This window comes from Trematomus bernacchii, unplaced genomic scaffold (assembly GCF_902827165.1).
Source record: "Trematomus bernacchii unplaced genomic scaffold, fTreBer1.1, whole genome shotgun sequence".
NCBI classification, from domain to species: Eukaryota; Metazoa; Chordata; class Actinopteri; order Perciformes; family Nototheniidae; genus Trematomus; species Trematomus bernacchii.
In genome coordinates, this window is record NW_022987641.1 from 2,095,593 (window position 1) to 2,119,703 (window position 24,111).

Consider the following 24,111-nt stretch of genomic DNA (forward strand, 5'->3'; position numbering starts at 1 on the left):
ACACAGGATATTCAAATTAAAGTTCAGGTTTTGTGAGTCGATCATTGGCTATGTTCAACTACGGATCTATACGCAGCTATTATCTTATTATCTAGGTTTTGTGAGGTTTAAATTCATATAGTGACTATATGCTGCAGTCTCAATGTTTGTAGCTCCCTTCAAACCACAGGCAATTATTTCCAGCACACGTTGTGTGTATACCACCTGCCCAGCAAAAACTGGCAAAAAGCCAAAACAAATGAGAAGGACTGAAGAAGATCATCTAGCAAGAGCTAAAGACCCAGTTCCAGGGCTCTCAACTAACTTTTTTCACCATCCTCCCGGAACCGTCCCGAAATACAATCTAAGCCGTCCCAAAATTAATGTGGACCGTCCCGAATTTAAAATATTAGTTTTTCTACATTGTCATTAGTTAAAATCATTCAAAGTGACTTTTAACATAAATAAAACATCATACAAATCATTAGATGATAATTCATCAACCTTTTTATTTGAGTAAATCAGTCAAACACATAAACAAAGGCCAAACATATAAACACAAACGAGAAAGTTACTCTAATATTGAATCCAATCCAGTCCCATCCAATTAACAAACAAATCCAACACTCTGTCCTGAAGACAGAACCCAGAGTAACCACTAACCAGGATGACAGTCTGTAACACAGTCAGGAGACCTTTACAAACTGCCCCGCCCCCTCACACACAGAAGGGAGAGAGATCTCTCGTCTGGATTGGAAAGATCGAAAATACATCATAGACGCATTTTGTAGTCTTATTGCATATTAGAAACGGAGTTGGCGAAACTAAAACTGCAATATAATGTTTATGTAGCAATAATACATATGACATATTTTTTTAAATATCTCCAGTACCGATAAAAAGTCTGATAACGTCGGAGCTTAAAAGATACCACTGTCTTTAATAATTCCGGCCCGGGGCCCGTTTAATACCGGGGCTCGGTACCCATCCCTACATGGGAGAGGCGCAGCATATTGCTAAGGACTAAATACGATGGAGAGTTCTCATCTCAGCCTTATTACCCATAGGGGATGAAGCGGAGTAAGTAAATAAAGAGGCCGGCGCTCCAGGGTCTGGTTCTGCTGTGCGTTTTTGTGATGTAACAGTAAAAAATTGCAGAATTCCTCCACGGGATGCCATTGTACATCACTCAACCCGCGAAATACACACACTCAGTACATAGCTAGACCTGCAAATTGCCAGGAATTTGCAGGCACAGCTGTAGCTACGTGCTGTCTCTCTCTCTGTGTGTGTGTGTGTGTGTGTGTGTGTGTGTGTGTGTGTGTGTGTGTGTGTGTGTGTGTGTGTGTGTGTGTGTGTGTGTGTGTGTGTGTGTGTGTGTGTGGTGTGTGTGTGTGTGTGTGTGTGTGTGTGTGTGTGTGTGTGTGTGTGTGTGTGTGTGTGTGTGTGTGTGTGTGTGTGTGTGTGTGTGTGTGTGTGTGTGTGTGTGTGTGTGTGTGTGTGTGTGTGTGTGTGTGTGTGTGTGTGTGTGTGTGTGTGTGTGTGTGTTTCGCGGGTTGCTAAATGTTTTGTGCGTGTGTGTTTATGTTGAGAAGGACTGGAGGCTTAATAACTGTGCGCTACACAAAACGTGCTGTCAGTTTCATTTTCAACGCCGTTCGTAGTAGAGTTAGCAGGGTATTTTTATTTTAACTCTCGTCCCAAATTCGCCCAAACATTTTTTTTTTATCCTCTCCGACCCTCTTTTTTTCAGCCCCGGGACGACGGCCTTAAGCTTGAGCCCTGCCCAGTTCCATTTCGAACATCCATTTAGTTGTCTCACTGTGGAACCACTCCCTCAAAAGCCTCAATATCATTATCTAAAATGGCTGATGCAGCATCTCCTGTCAGTCAATTGTCTTTTACTCCGAAAGCCTGAGTGCCAAACAGCACACAAGAGCAAGCTAACCCATTAAGCTGCCAGGATGCTTCATCAGAAGTGCTTTCCTGATGGTCAAATAGCTCTGGAACCCCCCCGTTCCCTCCCTCCCACACCTTTCTGCGGTGTAACAGAGGAGTAAAATGGTTCCTGTAACTTAACAAGACAGGAACTCATAACCGTTGGCCATCTGTGCGGAGGTTAGAAAGGCATAAGAGTTTGTTCTTCTCTCTGTAGCTTTCTATTTTTAATCTCAACACAGAGCTAATTCCATCACTGTGTGCAACACTCCATATGCCTTCCAGGAAAGAATGAAAATGATATATTTAAATAACGTTGCATCTCACCCACTCTCTATGACGACTGGCTTTTACGCAGACTCTTTGGATCAGGTATAAACAACTTTGCTTCCTGATATAGCCGGATAACACTGTAGTTTATCTAGAATTTTCCAGCATAACTGGATCCAAGGGCATAAAGTGCTAGCACATTGAATACAAGTGATGAAGATAACCGTTCCCCTTATTAAAGCAAAGCCTTTTCATGTATGAAATTACGTTCTCTCCATTTAAATTAGAACAAGTGTTATGTCCCCTCTTGCTGATGTGTGTGAAGCCACTAACCTCGGGTCTCACGGGGTCTTCAATGCCCACCACGCTGAGGCAGGTCAGTCCACTGAGAATATCATTCTCATTGTCCCAGTCAGGCTCCCCCTCAGAGACAGGGAAGTCTCTGTATGCCAGGCATATGGTCCTCAGGCCCTCTGAGGCCATGGGCTCGATCACTTTCTTCGCCATGTCGTCTCTGTCCCGTGGGCGGAACACCTTGGACTCACCATTTGCCGTCATGACTTTATAGCACCTGAAGGAGACGAAAGTTGAGAAATGTTGATTAAGGAGGAGAGGACAAAGAGTTGGAATGGTTAACTGTGGTAGTAAGTAGTCCCTCTAAGCCCTCTGTGGGTTAAAAAGAAGCCTGCTTGGTTAAGAGGCTTACAGAGTTGTTACAGGCTCATTTTCTGAGCGCCTGTTTTTAAGTCGCAAAGTAAGGGGCTTGGGTGGGATGCACTTGAACTTCTTAGCTGCTTAAGACATTACACATATCATTTACTGCGAAGACTGGCCAGCTAAAACAAGTAAAAACAAATCTATGGAATCATTCTTATGGAAAACACTGGTCATACTTCATATACATTAGTGCATGTCTTTTCAGTAAAGTAATTCCAATAGAAGACAGATATTAACGTAAACCCTAAAATGCCAAGATAAAAAATGTTTCTTACTTTTTTAGGAGAATTTCTGAGGCCCCTTTGCTGAACATACGGAAGCTGCCATCAGCCATTTTCAACACCGTGCTCATGGACTTGCGGACTGAGTTAAAGGTGTAGACTTTGTAGAGTTTCTCCTCGGGGATCTCGTTGCGTATGGTCTGGTAGTCGCGCTTCAAGTCATTGGAAAAACCAAGCAAGGAACATTCAGTCTTGTTACCAACTTGCCGTGGCAGGCCGCCTTCTTTCTCTGGAGGCTGAGAGAAAAGGTAGAAGACAGTTAGTATTTGCTAAAGCCAAATAGGACACTGCAATAGGGCTGTACCAAATAGTTTAAAAACTTCATAACGTTATTAATCATATCCAAAAACAATATTAAAAGTGTATTGGTACTAGGTATTTCTGCACAGTTGTGGATAAAGATTACATCAATATATTAATGTTATAGAATTAGATCTCAGCTGTGCAAGACTCTTGCAAACCAAACATTTACAATATTGCCAAAAGGTCAAAAAGTAAACATCTATTGAAAAAACATAGATGTCACTATTTCCGAAATGCCCTATTTTTTACCTTGTGAAATATTGTGCTTCAATCTATATTTGTTTGCATTTAAAAAATGAAATGTTTTTCTGCAGCACAAACAAATTTGATTTAATTTGTTTTTTCCTTTTGAGGATAATGATGTCATAAACATTTAAAAAACCCTCAACATTAGCTTGAAATGTAAACTAAAAACGACATTTGGTACAGCTCTATAAGACAATATTCATGGTGGCATAATGTTTTCTAATACATTTTGTCAGACCTACCATGATCTTAGTAGTGTATGCGCAGTTGACAGCGATGCCCAGAATTAGAATGTCTAGAATGGAGGAGGGGATGTTCTCTGGCTCAGGGACCTTCTTGTAGTGCTTCTCCCCGATGAAGGCTTGCACCACAGTCATGCGGTTCATGGTGAGTGTTCCTGTTTTGTCAGAGCAGATGGCGGTAGCATTGCCCATAGTTTCACAGGCATCCAAATGCCGTACCAGGTTGTTGTCTTTCATCATTTTCTGTAGAAAACAATACATCCAATGATTAAACACAACTTAATTCAGTATGACTAATGGAAAATGTATCAGAACCAGAGGTGGCGCAAGACGTTTTTGTCATTTTGATGGACAGGATCGTAACATTTCCGTCAAAATCCATTATTACCCGTCGGTCTACTCTGTACACGACTCTGACGGGGGGGGGAGAGAGAGAAAGAGCACGCTTGTGAACTGTCAACGGAGGGAGGGGGGCGCACGCTCGTGAACTGTTAGCGCCGGTGTTATGCATGCCCACTGCACCTGGCGGGAGCGCGCACAGCGTAAAGCAAAAACTCACAGACATTTCAATGATATGTACGGCAAAGTTAGGTTTGGAAACTATATCATTTCCTTTTTGCAGCATAAGCATGCAAAACACCGGAGCCTTGCTGCGGGGAAGCTTTGGCGCTGTTCCAAGTTTGATCTAATCTGTCAAAATGACGGACTGCTTTCAGATTTTTCCAGAACATAACTTTAACTTGTGTGACAACATTTTTTTTTAAAGGCTGCAAGATTTAAAAGACGAAGCCCTCTGTTGGCTAACAGATTCAGCACAAGGATCATAGCTTGGCTTTAGGGTATCAAATGGCCAAGTCTCCTTGTCTAACAGCCTGGCCTGCTAGCTTTAATAGGCTAAAGTGTAAGCAGGTCAGCACTGGCCACAGGTCACTTGGCTAGCAGACTTTACCTTAACAGAGTATGCCAGGGAGATTGTTACAGCCAGAGGCAGGCCTTCGGGAACAGCAACCACCAGGACAGTGACGCCAATGATGAAGAATTTCACGAAGAACTGAATGTAAATGGGTGTGCAGTCCTTGACCCAAGGAAGATTCTGGATCCAGAAGGTGTCTACTACAAACAGCACCACCAGGATGATGACAGTGATGGCCGACATAACCAGTCCTGAGGAGAATAAGAGACAAGGAAGATAGAGAATGACCAATCAATCATAAAACGGTTAGATCGAATTTTGGATGTGGAAAACAAAATGGCAGACAATCAGGAGACACAAAGCTACATAGCATACATGTTTGCCGGAATTCAAGGGTTTTCTCACCTGCTTTTCCAATCTGTACGGCTAGCTTGGTCAGTTTTCCCTGGAGAACAGACTTCTCTTTCTTCGACGTGTTGGATTTCTTCCTCTCCTCTGCATCAGCTTCCTCACTGTTCAGGGGCTGCATTTCCATCGCAGCACCATCCTGTGCTTTAGCTGCAGCAAAGGACAAGAACTTTTTTTTTAAACGACCTGGCAGTTACACCTTACCGCTGTTTCATTTTAGTGTTGTAAATTCTTATGTGTTCAATGTCTACATGCCAGTCCACATATTCATTTGAAAACGTGTTTGGTTTAAACAGTGTCCCAGCACTTTGTCTATCAGATGTATTTGTCTTATCTGGAACACATTACTGACCAAATTCATATTAATTACATATTCATTAGAGATTCAAATATTCAAGAAGATACCAGGATTTGTGTCTTTCAGTTGCGACAAATCAGCATAACCCAAAGAACGCACAGGAGATGCAATGTGTAATCAGGCACCACATGAAGCCTCTTTAGATTTGCCCATTTGCTTACATTTGCATGAACTGAGGTAAAAACGCTGCCGTTACACCAGTGAATGAATAAACTGTAGGAGGTCAAATAACACAGACTTGAGTTATTTGATTATCTAATTTAGCTGCCAACTACTCACAGCAAGTTGCTTCAGAACAGCATTACAAGAAGCATTATGAAAAACACTATATTTAAAGATAATAGATTAAATCAAGAGTGACTGCCAAGAGCAAAATGGATGTCAAATTAGCATGTTTCTTTTTTGCTTTCCTTTTATCTATGGAACTTGGGAAATGTCACTGTAATTATGTTTGCAGTGGTCTGACCGCACAGTAATTAGCTGGAAGATTTGGTAGAGTAATTAGCATACTCCCACCTTTAGAGATTTAAAGAACAGGTTAACTAGCAAATAGCATTCAGATCTGTCTGAGGAATTGAATCCTCCTTTGACAGCAACTCCTGTGGCCAGTTACATTCCCTTAAATCTCTTTCATCTCTTCCCCAACATCCCTCCGGACCCCCCTCCCTTGCACAAAGAACTGACAGGAATCCCAAACCCACGTCTAACCAGGTAACCTTGGAAACGCAAAGCCTCTAATGGCAGAGGAGGGAGGAGAGGCAGCCGGCAGGCCAGCAGGGGCAGGTCTCTGCGTGTCACTCCTCATGATAAAATCATTAGCTCCGCCGGGCACTGGCGCTAGAACTGTTGCTAAAGGACAACTGACACATTTCCATTCTCCTACTATCTGGGTGTCAATTCTGCAACGTTGCTTTGCATGAGCAGATGCAGTCCTTTTCCAATTGCTCTATGCTTAAAGCTCTTTTTTACTATGACGTAGACAGTAGTATTGTGTGTGGATGTATGCAGCAGGAAGAGGAGGGGCATTAACGCTGGGCTACTGCAGCTGCTGTGGACTGTGGCTTGTTCTGCTCTTACATGGCCTGTGTAATCTCAGTCTAAAGGATTACTGTTGATTCCTGGCAGGCAGAGGGAATCTGTGCACCAGGGACTAGCGCCAGGGTTGTGGTCACAGACCCAAGCAAACTGATCATAGTGTCCCAGCCCGAGAACACAAGCCCAGCTAGCTGGCTGAGCCACCACTAAACAGCCTTATCATCATTGTTGCAAGGCGGAAAATCCTTACAGTTTGACTCTAAATTGTTCAGATTGGTACGTCAATATAGATCAAATTGTGGGGGCCTGAGGAAAAGTCAGAGAGAGAGAGCGATGGGTGGGAAAGCAGATGTTCTGGCTCCAGAATTGTTGCATGGCTTTAATCTCCTCATCACTAATCGCTATAACTGGATTCAGTAGCACCTGCTGCTCAAAGCCCAATGTGCCAGGCAAGGCAGCACAATGGATAGGCAAGAACAGCCAGTACCAAGTGTAAACGGGGACATGCAAGAATGTGCAACTCCTCATTACTTGCAAAAAAAATACACTGCAGCAAACTATTAACAAATTGATGCTTTGACCTACATCGCTGTTAAATGTAAAGAGGAAAAAGGCTAATACTTAAAATGTAGGTGCTAATCTGTAAGGATAATGTATGGTTGTAATAGTGTTTGTATGTGCAACTTACCTTTCTTACGATTCTCCGCCGCTCCCTCCTGCTTCTTGTCTGTTACAAAATAATAAATTGTATGGTAAGTAAAAACAAACTGCTGAACAATACACAGTATCTGCACTTTAAACTACTATTGTAACCTAGTATGCTTGTATATTATGTATATAGGTATGTCTATTTTTGTGATTCAAAAATAATTATTGCCGCAACAAATGCTGTGATTTTATTACATAGAAATAATACAACCACTTTGAGTGTTAACTTGGTTTGTTGGGAATTATTTTCAAATATTTGCCCAGATTAATCGATAATAAAAATCATTTGAAGTGAGTTAATCTCCTACAATCCAGCCCTGGATCTCAAATCTAACTTGTGGAACACATCAATCTTTTGTTCTTAGTCCACATGCAACTTTGTTAAGTCAGCTACTCTTTCCACACTGGCCTGCTGCTTTCAATATAAAACATTCTGAATGCAAGACGAGGAAATCTTTATACGAGATGCAAACTGTAGGTAAAAAATGTAAATATCTATTCAAATGTGAACAACAGAACAGTTGGGATACTAACTTTTTCTCTGTTTCTTCTTCTCCTCTTTTTCCTTTTTCTTTTCTTCTTCTTCTTCCTCATCATCCTCGGCGGTCCCAAGTAAAGTGAAGATAATTCCAGTTTGAGAGTTGACCCCTATAGCCGTAACCAACATTTTCCCTGAGCCTTCCATTACATGGGTGCCTTTGGACAGAGGAAGAAAATAAAACGTTGGTCAATAAGGAAGGGAGGGGAAGGGTATGTAAAGAATCTGACTAAATGATTCTTGATCTAATAAACCAAGTTTATGTTCCAGGGTTTCCCACACATAGACTTTACTTGGGCGGGCCGCCCAGGTTTATTATCTTATCCGTCCGCGAGCACGACGCCATCTGCGATCGATTAACTAGTGGACAATGACCCCTCGCTCTACGCCTCCTGTATCTGTTCGCTCTGCTATCACGTGAAGGGTCTGCTAACAAGCGACCAACAGAAAGGGAGACCTTACTTACACACACTGCTTTTTTCAGAGCACAGCCTTTAATCAGTGTGTGCGCATCAGAACAGTGTGTGCCCGGCTACCACCACAGGTATATTTCAGATCTGTGGGAAACACTGTGTTGCAGCTCTAACGCTGACTAATCATATCTGTAACTTGACCTTATCATTTTGGTTCAGACTAAATGCTGAGCTGGATTTCTTTGCTTTCTGAGAATATGGTTTAAGTAGCTTTTAAGTGGCCATCTACACACAAGGAGAAACTTAATGCCGGTTTTCAATTGGCGGCAATAAATAAAGGAATGGTGCGTTTGCAAGTAAAAAGACAAAGAAACACAATCACTGCTGCGAAAATCCTCCAAATCGTTATTCAACAGCCTTTAATCAAAAGCCAATTGTCAGTGTGGGCGAAATTAATGAAAATCTGAAAGGCTACAAAAGGGTTTCTCTAGAGATCTCTGGGTCTCCATCCCTCTCTGACGAAAGTAAGATCTTATTGATTTCAACAAGCAAAACAAGCTTAAGTCAGAGGAAAACAGAGCAGGAGAGTGGAAAGTAAAAAGCGTTAAACAGTTCTCTCACGCCTCTGTTAATTAGCGGATGCTTTCCTTCAATTCGTGAGTGATTGCAGAAGGGATACAGCCTGTGCTAAGGGAAATTTAAAAAGCAGTGGGGGAAACACACACACGCACTCATTTGGAGGTATGCCAGTACAAGCCAGATGAACTAAACAAGAAGTGTTTCTTCAGGATCCCTACACACTTCTTCTGGGATCTGAGTGAAAACAAAGCTATGCGACAGCACAAACAGTGTTAAAGGGGCTTTGTGCTCATGGAGTCTTGGCACACAAAAAAACTGAACTCAATTACTGGTTTACATCTGGAGTTTTGAAAAGCTGCTAATTGATTACACTGAGCAGCAGGATAGGGACACTAGTTCACTTTCATTTCTAACCCAGTTTGTCACCAAAGACATATACATTAGCATTACAACTTTGATTGTAGATTAAAATGTAAGTGTCAAGATAGTACAGTCAGATGGTCTCACTGACAAAATGCCTCAGTCTAGCATAAGTCCTTTAAGAAACTGAGGATAGCAGATACAATTATAAAAACATGATGAAATTAATTAAAAAGACTATCTATCATTTAACTAAAAAAGACTGTAATTGTAAATGTTTTGCCTCGGTAGGACGTATAAAGGAATTCTGATTGGAGTCACACATAGCCAGACTTTAAAGATGATGTGTATAGTATTATTGAAACCAACTAAGCTCAGTCAGTTTCGCAGATGTCTTCAATTCAATTTCCAAATAAATCGAAATAAAATAAAAAAGTCCGGCTGCATGTTACCTGATAACAGCATGGGATCTTTTTCTAGTGTTTTCTTGACAAGGTCCGACTCCCCTGTGAGGGAGCTCTCATCGATCTTCAGATCATTGCCTTGGATGAGAACCCCGTCAGAAGGCAAAAGATCACCTGAAACACACACAGACAAAACGCATCTTTCACTTTGAGGAACAATAGTTTACAAACAAATCTGAAATTTGCAATTGTTTTATTGAATAAATCTTTGATTATATGGTATTCATTCTGAGTATTATCTATGCAACATGTTCAATCAATTAAATAACTTCCATAACAAATCATTATCTCTTCTTACCATATTTTATTTGTGCAACGTCGCCGACCACGATCTCAGCCACAGGAATTTGGATGACTTGTCCTCCACGGACGACAGTAAATTTCTGTTCCTGCTCGATGCGGCTCTGGAGGCCCCTAAACTGCTTCTCTTTACTCCAGTCATTGAAGGCTGTCACCAGCACCACACAGATAACAGACAGAAGAATGGCGGCGCCCTCGATCCAGCCCGCTTCTGACTCAGTTTCATCCTCCACACCGCCAGCTGCCCTTCCACAGTCTGCAGAGGGACAGGGGAAATGTTAATATAGCTTCACTTACAACTCTCAGATAAATCCACAGTTTATCACATCATCCTATCACTCAGACACAAAGAAATGCACAAACCGAGACAAATGTATGAAAAGTGAAGCACTAAGGATAGTGGGCATTTTTATTAGATTTTACCATTATAAAAATTCCTAGATAAATTAATGACAGACAAATATTTGTTTAACATACACCATATATACTTGTACATAACAGTACATGAGCATGGAATAACAAAATAAATGGAAACTGTAAAGAAGTTTTGCTTACTTTCTCTATCGGCATCTGGAGGTCTATAAAAAGAAAGGCCTAGTGAAACTATGGCTGCCACTTCTAGAATAATCAGTGTGACATCCTGTAGCGCCTCCCACACTAACTGTAAGAAAGTTTTGGGCTTTTTGGGCGGTATCAAATTTTCCCCAAACACTGTTTTCCGCTTCTCGATGTCTCCAGGCTGTCCACTTAGACCTGAGGAGGGAAAGACACAGAACAAAAGCATTTCATTTGTTATATTTTCATTTGAAATGTTTCTTGGAATGTAATAATGTAAGACTTAAAACATCAAAAAGAGCATTAATCATGTGCTGTGGATGCATTACTGTGGACATTTAGTTCAGAGGAGGAGAATCTCCATAACGTAAAAGCCAGTAAGCTGTACTCTCTTCACTGGGTCTCTAAAAACATTATCCCTAAAAAGGAATCAGCATTTAGACCGGACACAGAGGAGGAGACAATGCTCGACAACAATGACACACATTCTGTGGGCAATGGGCATGTCTAACATTTCAACTCTTTCAGGCATGTTAGAACAATGTGAGAACAATAGAGGTCAAATCTAATCCCATAACCTGTTTTTAAATACAATGAACGACTGACTGGAGAGTATGACCTACGACCTATGACCTGTGCTGTTATAGAGTCATCTCTCTGACACATCACACGCTGCTTGGCCTGAGAGCCATTCATCTGAGTGCACAGAGAGCCCCGCATTCAAATGCCTCCACATTCAAGGCTGAGTTGTATATTCAAAAGGGCATTCGCACATTTGATGATGCACGACACTTTTTCAGTTCTATTCATGCTGTGCAGACTGACTGTGTGGGGGTGGCTCTGGAGACTTTATGGAGCTGCGTGTGGCGGAGGATTGGGGGCCATGGAAGAGTGACAGTGTGAAACAGCTACTGACAGGAAAATGGGGATGAGTGGAGGGTGATAGGGACTGAGACTAATAAAGAGTGGAGGTATTGACAGATAGAGGGAAGCTGCACTGGTCTTAATAGGAAAAAGGATCAGAAGGGTCGACATATGGAGAAACGGACAGACAGTTAGATAGAAGGATGGATACAAACAGGCTAGAGGAACAATGCAAACCATGACACCACATTTGGATAATGAGTCTGTGCCGTGACAACAGCTCAGAGAGAAAGGCACACTGTTTGTCTGCCAAGAAGACAATTCTCCATTACAAATGCTGTCAAAATACACCACTGATGGTGTAAACTGAAGTAGAGAGTTGAAGAACTGAAAAATGTGACATTTTTCAAGCATTAATCCTCCAGTTCTAGTTCCTCTAATGTGAAGATTGTTTGATTTTCTTTGTTATATGATAGTGAACTAAATAACTTAGGGTTTTTGACTGTTGGTTGAATATAAAAAGCAACATGAATGCATTTGCTTTGGCATTATGATATTCTAACAGCCTTTTTTGACTATCTTCTGACATCTTGAAGGCAACACAGCAGATTCATGAATAATGAAAATAAGTGTTGCTGTTAGTTGCTAGACTGCGCTGAGAAAGACAGGTCTAAAACAGCTTCATTAAATCATTAGTAGAATGTGTTCATTTATCAAACAACATCCATTTGCATTGTTCCTGCAGTGTAATAACATATCTATACAATGTACTGATTGTTCTTTCTTGTGAAATATAAGAGCACTGGAAAAACATCAATTAACTAAATATTATTGTAACCCATAATCTGTGGGGTTTTGTTAGTTACCACTTTTCAATTAAATAGATGAATAGATCATTATATTCACCAGTATAATTGGATGCTAATACAGCAATAATGGTAAAGTACAGATATTTTGTTACCAATCAAAATTAAATCCTATGAATACTTTACCTTAAATTAATGAAAATGTCCCTAAAACAATTATCACAGTTAAATAATATTCCATCAATTAACCAGAATGGTGCATGTTGTCTACTATCATGTATACAGATCTAGTTCAATTAAAAATATTATATTTATTTACCTATTTCTGAATTAAAACGAGTTTTGGTGTACTTAATCAAAGAAAAAAAAATCCTTAAGTAATTGTCATTACAATTTCAAACTAACGCATATTTTTCTAAAAAGGGGGGTGAGAAGGGTGAGGATGACTCACCGGCACAGCGCTTTAAAAAGGGTTACAGGGTTTATCCTGTCGCTGCTCCCTGGCTGTCTCTCACCGTCTGCTTTGATTCTCTACACCTCTAATGAAAACATGCTGACAGCTAATACCCTATTCAATTTTACAGCACAATTTCCCTTTGCATGATAGCAATAAACACAAGTGACAGAGGACGATCAACACGTCGTCCTTCCATTGGATACACAAACAGAAAATAGGCTGGCCCTGGCCCCTCACATAATTTCAGCACCCTGAGTGTGTCTCAAGTCAAGCAGCTAATCATTAACCATTTAATTTGGACACTTGTCCCTGGCTGACCCCTCTGAGTTCTGTCTATTCAGCCAGCAGTGAGGGTCAGGGCAAGCCTTCACTCCGGGTCCGTCACGATCAAAGGAAACAGGCTCACAATTTGCTTTCTACAATCTTTGTGTAACTGTGAGTATGCAGAGATGCAGCAACACACCCTCTAGTTAGTACAATCAGAAATAATAAATAGCACTGTTAAATCGAAGACAATATTTCATTTCATGCACAGAATACCCTGCTTTGTACAACAAAAAAAAGCAGCTTGGGGAGATTTCTGGTTATGTTAATATGATATTAAGCTAATCAGAGTGTAAGGATTATTGGATTATGGGATTTCCATAACTGCTACTCAAGTTATAAAATTGCTTTTATCGTGTAAAAACGAGAGTATGCGGCTTTACACAAAAGTTACCAAGAAGGAAGAACTGATGGAGGAAAAAGCATTTTTTATTTTTAAATCTTTCGTTTACCAAGTGAAACAAAACTGTGCAGCACCAAGAGACAATTGAGTTTACTCAAATGCTAAAGGGTCACAATAGGGGTAATCTCCCAATTTTGCTGCTATATTTGAAAACTACTTGGATTCTATAAAATATATTTGATTGATTCATTAGCTACCCTTAATTACTTCTCAATACTGCTTTCCCATGTATAGGTGATTAGGGCAGTTTGTGTGTAGTTGCATATAAGCAGATTCTGAGCTAATAAGCAGGGCTTTGCTCAACAAATCGAGCAATATTGCAGCACCCTAATTACTATAGCACGGTCATTTCCCCACCAAAAATAGCCATGGATTTTTATTACCATGCAATTTCATACTCTTCAAATCAATATCACGCCGCAGGGGAATTCTGTAAAGACCACTGAATAAGAAAATGCTCTACCTGGAAAGCTATATTGGAGAAGCAGGCTAGACTACGGACCATGGCAGAGTATCTATAAAACAACTACATATCTGACTTGTATGTACCGTATAGTACCATCATTTATACCTGAAAGGGGAATACACATGAGGTTTTAATTTGTTAGTACAGTACTTTGCAGCCGTAGGTTCTAAAAATCACCAAAACCAAAATGAATTGCCGCAATCTAGGACACCCGTTACCATTGTTAATAACTCAATACAGGAAAAAGGCTTTATTGTTCCCACAAATCGCAGCTTTCAATCCAAAGATTACAGCTAGATCAGCACCCAGTGAACAGCTCCACCAACAGAAGCAGGGCCTAGCCATATGCTACATTCACTCTCTGGCTAAAGCCTATTTAAGCGCATCATTTTAAATTCGGACATGAAGACAAGCAACGCCAGCCCCCTGTAGAGTAAACATTATCATTTAACAGTCTAAACATTCCCATAGAATAAGGGGGTGTGGTGTATGGATGGTAGATACAGAGAGCTTGTCCCCTTTTGTGAATTGCAATCCAATTGTGCAAGCCTCTCAGCCCACAGTCAATTTGATCAATAGGCTGGAACCCAAATATTTGACCACGTTAAAATAGCAGTCAACAGGGAATAATGGTTAAAGGGAAAATAGGGGAACATTGTCAATAATATTGATGCGAAGTGGCCTGGTCTATTTGATAAGTCTCATTATGCAGAGGAAATAGTGGATCCCATTGGGAGAAAATAAATGCTGCTGTGTTAGAAGGGTTTTCTGAAGCTATTGATTCTATGGCAGTGGCGAGCCGTCAGGGCCCTCTAGGCCCTCTCTGAGTGCCTAAGATATTTTACAAAATAATATTTTAAAACATTAAAAAAAAATATATATTTTTTTTAATATATATTTTTAGTTATATTTTTTATTAGTTTTACCAAAATAACTTGATTTAAAATAACATTTCCAAAGAAATAAATCCTTCGAATCTGCCTATTCAGTTTCTGTTTGAATGTGAAGAGTTAAAGGAAAGAAGCTCCTTCAGCCGTCTCTGCGAGGTGAAGGTAGGAGGTGATTGGTGGTCCAGCTGTAAATTCACAGAGGGCCCGCTATAGTAACTGAACGAGAGAGTAATGTCAAATGACAGTACAATTGACCAATCATATCTTCCCTCTAAATGGGTGGGTTTTATTATCGCGGACTTTATGACAAGTTCCGCCCGCTTGTTTCCATAGCAACAACAACTTCCTGTCAACAGCGTAAACTCGCCTTCAAAATAAAAGCATGCCAAATTACACTTAAGACATACAACTGCAACGAAAGTAACAAACACAATGCAATATCTTTTTCAATTTCAAAGAACACAAATTGGGTTCACAGGTGTTGTTTTGTGTGGTAGAGGGTCGCTTTCATTGATGCGTTTTGCACCCCGGGCCGCTGTTTTGATATTCCGCTGAAGTATACGCTGTGACGTTTTTTTTTTTTTTTTTTTTGAGGGAAGGGGTGGGGGTCAGAGGGCCTAGGTATAAAAGTCACGGCTCGCGACTGTTCTATGGTGTGATCTAATTATTTTTCAAATATTACACCTCTCTAATAACTCTGTAGGCCTCATTTTTGTATTTTAAGCATTAACTGGAAAAGAACCACCCCCAATCCTAAATACATCTGGGTAAAATACTATGATACTGATCTGTTCAATTCAATGCTGAGTCACTGTGTTAAAAGGATGGGAATGTTATTATAAAAATACTCCAGTAATTTAGTATTGCTCCTACAAATAGCCTAGTGCTCAAGAGGGACACATTTAAAAAATGAGACTGGTCACAAATGATGTGGCAAAGGCTCAGATCTCCTGAATCATCAAGAAAGATCTTGAAACATAAGTAGAAGCCATACAGCTACATAGCTTCCCTTGATGTAAAATTAACAAGTCCCTCAGCTACCTCCTTTTTTTGTAAATGGGGTTATAGTCAATAAAAAAGCAGCATAAACATAGATCCTACACTTCCATAATGCGAGAGCCCTTTTCATTTGACCATCCCTGCCGAGCAGAGCATCCATGTCTTTTCAACTAAATGCACCGAGTACGTACAGTAATGCAGGCTTCCAGTTCAAATGCGTCATCTCTAAACCCAAGCCAAGTTAACTCTGGTGACACATCACTCGAGTTATTTTCGCAGGCTTGACAAAGCATCCTACAAGAGCGAAAGAGAACGTTATACAACCGTTTTCACAAGATGAGTAGTACTCCCCATGACTGATTTTGGTGTAAAAGCAGGGACGAGTTCCCCTTTAAATGTTACTAATATTTATATAACCGACTACACAGCTAAAAAAAGAGATTAACAGGGGGGGTAAGCTGAAACTTAAAAATGTCCTCACAGTTCCTTACTCAACCAGAGTAAGCACAAGGAAAAAAAAGCCTGCATGCATACAGGAAGTAACGCGAAAGTAAATAAGGCCCCGGCAACAGCATTTTGGTATTTCCAGCATACAAGGGGCTCTTTCCCACGTGGAAACAGGGTTTGTTTGAGAAGGACAGCATACTATAAAAGTTAAGAAGAGATATGTTAAAAACTAAAAGTTGATTTAAAAAGAAAAAGCTTTTGACAGTTTTATTATCACAATTTAGAATGCGTGGAACAGTGGGTTTAATACATTTCTTTCAAACTTTGAGAATTGATACGTTAAATCTATTTAAATCACAGCCCAGTGGATTTCAATCTGAGAGAACTGGGAGATGTTAGATACTCAGCCTCATAACATCAAGCCAAATCCAACAAGAAGACTACGCTGAAAACTAGTCAAAGTAGATTGGTACAGCTGCAACAGAGAACTTCAGTCAAACTTCTTCGAGTGAAAAAAAGAGCTTGGAAATGTGGGGGATTAGCAAAGGATTGGCTTAAGAGGTTTGAAAAAATGACCAACCAACTAATTAGAAATCCCTTTTCAATTGTCAAGCTGCTGTAATCTTAAATGATGGCTTAATTTCTCAATCCTATGACGAATGAGCCGATTGTAACGGCAAGTGGCAAAACTCAGTGACTGTGTGCCAACTGAAACAGCTCCTGCTGCGAAGGGAAACTAAATGTGGACCAATTCAATTTGATCAGTAGAGTGCAGTTGCAAATCACAACAGATGTAAAATAGTTAATTTAAAAATGTCTAAAAGCTGCCTTTTCTTCGTTAAGTATAAAGCCATTTATGAAAAGATGGCCTTTTTCCCTTGCAATCTAGAAATAATATTATATTCTCTCAATAAAACATGTAAGAACATGTTTGATGATGGTGAATACAGACTGGTGATAGTACTGGGAAGGCAGAAGTTGAAAGTAGTTTAATATTCCAAACATGTTTACGGTATTCTGTTATTTTACCTACACAGACGCCACCTACAGAAGAAGAACCAATACCTTGTTCTTCTTTTGCTTGAAAATGCTGAAAAAGCTAAAATGGGACTTGACTAACCCCTTTCATTTTGTACAGCATAGATTAGATAGAAGCGGGGACGGTACACTTAATGAAACAACTAGTGTCAGGCATGCTACAAATATGACAGGACTCTCGTTCTCCAGCTTGACAAAGCCACATGCATGTTTGAACAACTCATTCTCTCCTAACAGGCAAATTCCTATTCAGCTATTTCTGCTCAGCTCGTACAATGGCCTACTGGCCTGTATAACAGACAATGAAAGCGGCGAAAGCATGGTGTGGCTTTTACACCATTTTGCCAATAAATGAAAGGTCAAGAATTAAATAGTGAGGTAGTGATTCTTGATTGAGAAATGCATTATAGCATGGAATGTATTGCTTTCCTTTTGGGTTTTTGATGCCCAGGACATTCTTTGCTTGCTGTGAGACACTGCAACAGAGGACTGTTTCTGCTACAGTGAATATGCGGTGCCGTTTTAATCTGGGATCAAACTGAAAATCCCCTCCCATAAGAGTTCAGTCAAGGTCATACTGGCGATTAGGCAGCCGGTCTATAGAGAGACAAACTGAGAGAAAAGGGGCAAAGGAGCTTTCAACCACCATTGGGGTCCTAATGAAGACGAAATACACAAGTTTCACAGAAGAGACATTCATTAGATGAACTCACTCCTTCCCTACCATGTTCAAGTCATTACTACCTGGTCTTAAAGCCTCCCATTTTGTCCGCCACATGTACCTGCAGCCTGGTGCTGAGCCCAGGCAGACAGCTGCTCTGTCTGAAGCACACAGAGACATCCAGACACGCACGCACAGACACAGAGGTGAAAAGGGAGAGAGGGAGGGTGTGAGGGACATATCCACAGGCCTTGAAATAGAGCAGGACTGGCCCAGGTCAGAGCCAGCCGGCACAGCCACCTGTCTGGCATATAAGTTTTCCAAGGAAGTGATGTCAAGTCATCCCCAATGTGGATGATATGGCCAATGACACGCCAACTAAACTATGTGTACACCACATTAGCATTCCAACAGCAACGTTCTACTAGCACTGTTGTGAAAACATCTTGTATTTAATCTAATTAAATGTAATTATGTTGAGTGTAGTGGAAACATTACTCTACCATCTATAGGTGATGTTTTTAACCGGTTGCAGAGTCCTTGAACATCCTCATAAGATTCCTCAATTTTGCCTATGGCCTCTGCGCCTCTCAGTTCCATGAGGGCGCGCAGGTCTTTGAGCGAGCAGCCAAACTCTCCATCGTGGTTGGCCTCCACCATGGAGTTCTTCACGCCGCTGTACGAGTTGTTCGCCATTGTCTCGCTGCCTCCTCACTCTGTTGCAAAGCGTTGCTGCCCCGGCTCGACGTTAGGGGTGGGAAAAAAAGAAAGTGTTGTCCTGGAAAAGCTTAAATCCTCAAGGGAGCGAACACAGTGGTAGTTCCCATAAACAGCTGACGGGACCTTCAGAGGCAGCTGGAGTCATACGGCAGGCAGGGCAGGGATATTACAAAACAAGCCATTTCCCTAGGAGAGCTGAGTTCCTAGTCTCTCATGGTGACTGGATCACCCACAGAGGAGATGATCACCATGCATGCAGATCTGAAAAGAGAATAGCAAAGATAAAAGAAAGATAAGTAACACTACTGGGTGTTTTTTCACATGTACAGCAGGGATCCACATACATTTATTAATATCGCACTGACAAGTGACATATTTAGGAACATTATCATGTTTTGTGACACTGTCATTAGCATTACAGAGTAAACTAAGTAAGCATGCCAGCAATGTTGGATTCGTTATTCAGTCATATCGTCACAAACTTTAATGTAGTTTCACTCTTGTTATCAACATATGACTATTATTACCTATGAAGCTTATTACTCAATGAGGATATTATTGTTGTATTTCTGTATATCTTTAGTGACCTATTTTTAATGCAGCATGATCAAAATGATATGTATGTTACAATATCTGTTTTTTACACTTGTTGTCATCACATGGCTGCAGTACACTAGTACAGGAGACACTCAAAGCATTTTATTGCTGCGTAAGAGCAAACATTGAAACCCTTAGACAAAACCACTTGGTCGTTGAGACAAGTAGCAAAGTAAATAGCAAAACTGCCTGTAGCTATCGCCAAGAGATTTTGATTAGCTGTGCTTGAGTTGTGATAATCATTTTGTCATCTGGACAAAACTCATGTCAAGTAATGTGCACTCTGCTTTCAGTATGTGAGCTGAGAGGAGCATTAGCATTAGGGGTGGTGGGGGTGGGTTCCGAAATCCGGTTCCGATTCGGATTATTGATTACTAAGGAAATGCATCTCACCGCTTTCTGTACTGTTAGACGGGAGCGTGGCGGGAAATGGAGCGAGCACAGTAGCAGTGTTTGGAAGCAACATTTTTCTCCAAGTGAAATTGTCATGGGACTTATTTTTACCCTCTCAACGAACCAAAATCAAGAACCAAAACCTACCGTACCTACTTTTAATACAAATTCAACACTTCTTGCAGCTGTCTTTCACATTAAAGGGGCTTCAGAAGCAGCATTTCACTTGTTTCTGGTCTTTGTTGGATTTAAATTGGCTCACTTAAGATCTACTTTTTAACACCCTGTGTCTGTCTAAAAGGACACCTAATTATTTGACTGACATACTGTAGGGGCAGTAAATAATACTGAGGTAAATAGGGACAAATTATACACATGCTGAAATGGAATTGAAACTAACTTAATTCTGGGTGCAGTTCAAAAAACATATATATTGTAATTTATAATCTTCTCACCAACTTTATTATTTTACTGTTAGGTTTGTATGTGTTTTTTATATATTGTATTTATAATGTTTTCCAAACTTCTTTCTCACTCTCACACCTATGAGAAAGTGAGAGAGTATAGTCAACTTACTTTTTAAATACTGAGTACAAAATTACGATAACTCTACATGGCCATTCTGCGTAATAAAAAACAGCAATCTCCTCCTCTAGTAGCCCCAGTTAGATGAAGCCTTACAGTCAAAGCCTTTCAATAATTACCCAGAAGATTGTATCACAGCACCCAGCCATGTCAAACAACACCCAGTCCTTCTGACATTGAACAAATAAATTATCAAGAGCTACCTGCCCCCCTGCAGTGTAACTGGTGGGGTAACGTAGTGAGCAGTGATTACCTCAGGACAAGCCTTCTGTTTCATCTAATTAGGACTATCTGTGGCATCAGGGAGCTCCATGCTGCTGTACATGGGAGTCCATTCTAATGAGAGGCGGCTGTCCATTCAGCTTTAATCAGCCTCACACAATGAGGCTGATTCATTCATGTCCACCAAGGTGATAGGAATTTGTCTTGGTGCAGCAAGGAAACGGAACTTCAAACATACAGCTACGACTGCAATATCAATCTAAATGGTGTCGAGATCGCAATATGGACTATGGCAATATCCAAATTGCAATAAGCGCAATATTTTGTAAAGGAACGATATGTAAATATCTGAATAGTAGTGTGCGAGTATTGTGGTGCTGAAGAAAAAGTCCCGGCCTACAAACGGTATTCTATAGACTTAATGAAAAGAATCCTAGTTTTATACCCCAAAAAAAGAGAACATTTTCAATGAAAATGTGGATAATGTTTCAGAAATGATCATTACCTCTAATAGTGCAAATTATATTGCTAGTGCAATATCATTCAAAATAATCGCATATGTTTTTCCAAATCATGCAGCCCTACATACAACATCCCAATACATTTACAAAGGTTGAAGTTGAGTAGGTGTTAATCTGTTTTAAGGAGGTAACAGGAAGTATTCAAAGATTTATAATTTGAAAGAAACAGAGTACAACGTTTTTCATTGTCTTCAAAATACGCAACAGTTATTTCAGCAGGGGAGGTTTTATTGTTTTTCTTCAATTATAGGTACAACATTGACCAAAACATGTTTCAGAGAACCCCTTTTATCTGTCTTTAAGTCAAACAGGATTTAAACATAAAACTCAAAAATAACTTCCCTAACCTGCAAAGATGCAGCACGAGAGAAAATGTAGCCTTTATTATTGCTCACTGAACAAATGAATGCTTGCAGCTTATTCCATTGAGATTCTTGGAAACTATTCTGTCACATGTTGAGATTCTATTTGGAGCCATCTGCCATGGAAAACAGGACAGAATTTATTATTTATTACTCAGCATAATTGCAGGGCCGGGTGCATTACTGAGGTGGGAGAGATCGTAGAAATCTTCATTTTGAAAATAAAATACTTTTGTACCGATAGTGGTCTTCAACGCATGTTGACATCTTGCCTTATAAATTGACATCTACATCATGTATTATTATTTATTTTTTCACACCACTGTTCTGATATAAAAAGGCATTTCTTGGGGATTAGACAGATATGCCAGGGAATTACAATAGCGTGTTAATGGTTAATGCAATTGTTATTGTAATTTTAAACTTATCATTTTACACACTACTTTAGAGATTAATCATTTCATATATGACACAACCCTTAATAAAAATAAAATAAAACATACAGAATATGACACTGAATAATGAATTTGGAAATAATGATTTGCCCTCGTGTAGTGAATTTGGCGTTTTGCTAATTCACTGTTTACACATCCTAACACCCTTTCACATCTGAGAACAAGAGTTGTTTTGTTACCAAGCCTTTGAGCTCTTTTTGCCTAACAGTAGTCCTTTTCACTAATTACAACAAAAGGACAAGTGAATGTCAGGGGTCAGGACTAATCTGCATGTCATCTTGCAATAACATGTGGTTTTTCAAGTGTGCAAATGGTCTCTGAACAACTTATCTTAAAATAGTAGGAATATTTGACTTGCTTGGGTAACACTTGTGCAGCCTATGGCAATGAATGCAATTCCCTGCATTCTCCATTTCTCTGTCTTCATGTTAAACTGCATGAGCCCTCTCGCACATTCACACCCCCTAACCCCGCGAGCAGCAACAACGCCGAGATGAAGGAAGTGCCAACATTTGCTGCGCTGCGACAGTTTCGGGTTGCGGAGCAGGTCACATGTCACAACAGTGGAAAATCATTGTGATTGGATCTCCAAGCCAACAGCTGGCATGGTATGGTTGAATGACAGAGTCTAAGGTTAACCCTTTCCACACTACAGCAGCAAAACCACAGTTCAGCATGAATACCGAGGGGTTTCAGAGTCTTGAAAGACACAAGTCTGTTCTCCACCCAGGCTATTTACAGCTGCGATATCGCACATTAGATGCACACTAGATCCTCCGCCCAGAAGGCTATGGCAAGTGGAAACAAGTGCATCGGACAACTGTGGTGGGAATCTAAGAAATATACTTTGTTTCCACGCTAAGGAAACCTTCTGGCAGTTTGTGCACCTCTACGTGCCAACAACTCGATGCAAGTCGAGGATTGCAATTCTAGGGATCCCTCTGCAATGGAGCTGCCTAATGCGAGGGGTGGTATTTTTAGCCTCGCCCAGACTGCCCCCTCCCCCTACTGCTAGCCGTTACTGAACTGGGTCAGGCCATGTAAATGTGGAGGGTACAAAGCAGAGACATCCAGCCCTCCTTGTGCTACATGGCTCGCAGCTGAGAACGCTACTTCAGTCTACAGACTGGACCCTCTACATGGCCCTCAAACACTGTCAGGCTGCCAGGTCATACCAACACAGGCAGAGGTGTCACCGTCAACACACTTCAGCCCTTCATACTGTATGTATGTCATCGAAAATAATAATTAACCATAATCAATTATTACCAATTATTGATTTTCTTTTCTGTTTTAAACACACATCACTAAATCCAAGCAGGTGACACATATGCCAGTCTGAAACTGGGGCAGGATTTTGTCTCCTTACATCATAACAGAAAATAAATAAATACTATATTTTTGGAGAAGAACAGGTTGATCCAGAGTGCTCATAATTACGCTGGGAAGAAAACTCCATGAAAGGGGTCTGTCACAACAAGATCAAATCAAGACCTTATTCAATCCCTGCACACTTGAATGAAGGTGACTGAGTCTCTTCTATAAGGTGTTATACAAAACCCTGATGTGAAAGCTGGCAAATGTGAACCACTTAGTGTTTTAAAACCACATCACAGCATGTAAGATGTCACAAAGTGTATAGTGTTCCAGTTTTCCTTCACTTGCTCATTGAGACGATGCCTGTGTAAATTGGTAGAGGTGAACAACCATTTAAAAGCCCTGAATAGAGTTCTGGAAGACTACCCTGTTATTAAAAACTGTGATTAATGACAGACATACTTCTTTCACACCATTAAAAAGAACATGTGCATTTGCAGGACCAAATGTACCTTACATCATTTTAAGTACCATTACAAGCTTTAGCATTGGCAATATTGTAGAGTCATCTTGAAAATGTGACTGTAAAAATATTATAATGTTTTTTCTTTAGGAGGAAAGAAACCAGAAGGGATGGTTTTATTTTGTCGTAGGCGTTCCCCTCCAAAGGATGGAAAATATTCCAAAATGAAGCACCTTTCATTGAGCCACTTTGAAGATGAGAGGCTCTATGTGTTCTTTGTTATATGTGGTTGTACACAGCAGCTCAATGGCCTGAGGTCCTGCCGCTTTGCCATTTGCTGCCACAGTCTGACCTTGCTGTCTTTACCATTACAATTTCAGGACGCAGTAGAGTGGAGCGTTAAAGTCATTTCACCAGGACCTGGGGAAGGGAATGCAATTTGTGCTAGACAAACATATATGAACACAATGATATTACAGACTGCCGTAGAAGTAAATGAACTCTGAAAGCTAAA

The 24,111-nt window shown here is 40.4% G+C and overlaps 1 protein-coding gene across 5 annotated transcripts in view; it reads right to left on the reverse strand.

Moving 5' to 3' along the window:
- atp2b1a (ATPase plasma membrane Ca2+ transporting 1a) overlaps positions 1-24,111 on the reverse strand; it is a 38,031-nt gene that overhangs the window by 9,917 nt on the left and 4,003 nt on the right. For all 5 annotated transcript variants that reach the window (XR_004556186.1, XM_034133548.1, XM_034133549.1 and 2 more), the window contains exons 2-12: positions 18,466-18,943; positions 10,608-10,805; positions 10,051-10,308; positions 9,741-9,866; positions 7,933-8,094; positions 7,379-7,417; positions 5,295-5,447; positions 4,926-5,140; positions 3,977-4,219; positions 3,180-3,421; positions 2,521-2,758 (exon numbers count right to left, since the gene is read on the reverse strand). Coding sequence is in view for 4 of the 5 variants with exons in the window: in XM_034133548.1 (XP_033989439.1) it covers positions 2,521-2,758; positions 3,180-3,421; positions 3,977-4,219; positions 4,926-5,140; positions 5,295-5,447; positions 7,379-7,417; positions 7,933-8,094; positions 9,741-9,866; positions 10,051-10,308; positions 10,608-10,805; positions 18,466-18,658 (2,067 nt within the window). In the remaining variant the exon portion in view is untranslated. The remainder of the gene's footprint in view (positions 1-2,520; positions 2,759-3,179; positions 3,422-3,976; positions 4,220-4,925; positions 5,141-5,294; positions 5,448-7,378; positions 7,418-7,932; positions 8,095-9,740; positions 9,867-10,050; positions 10,309-10,607; positions 10,806-18,465; positions 18,944-24,111) is intronic.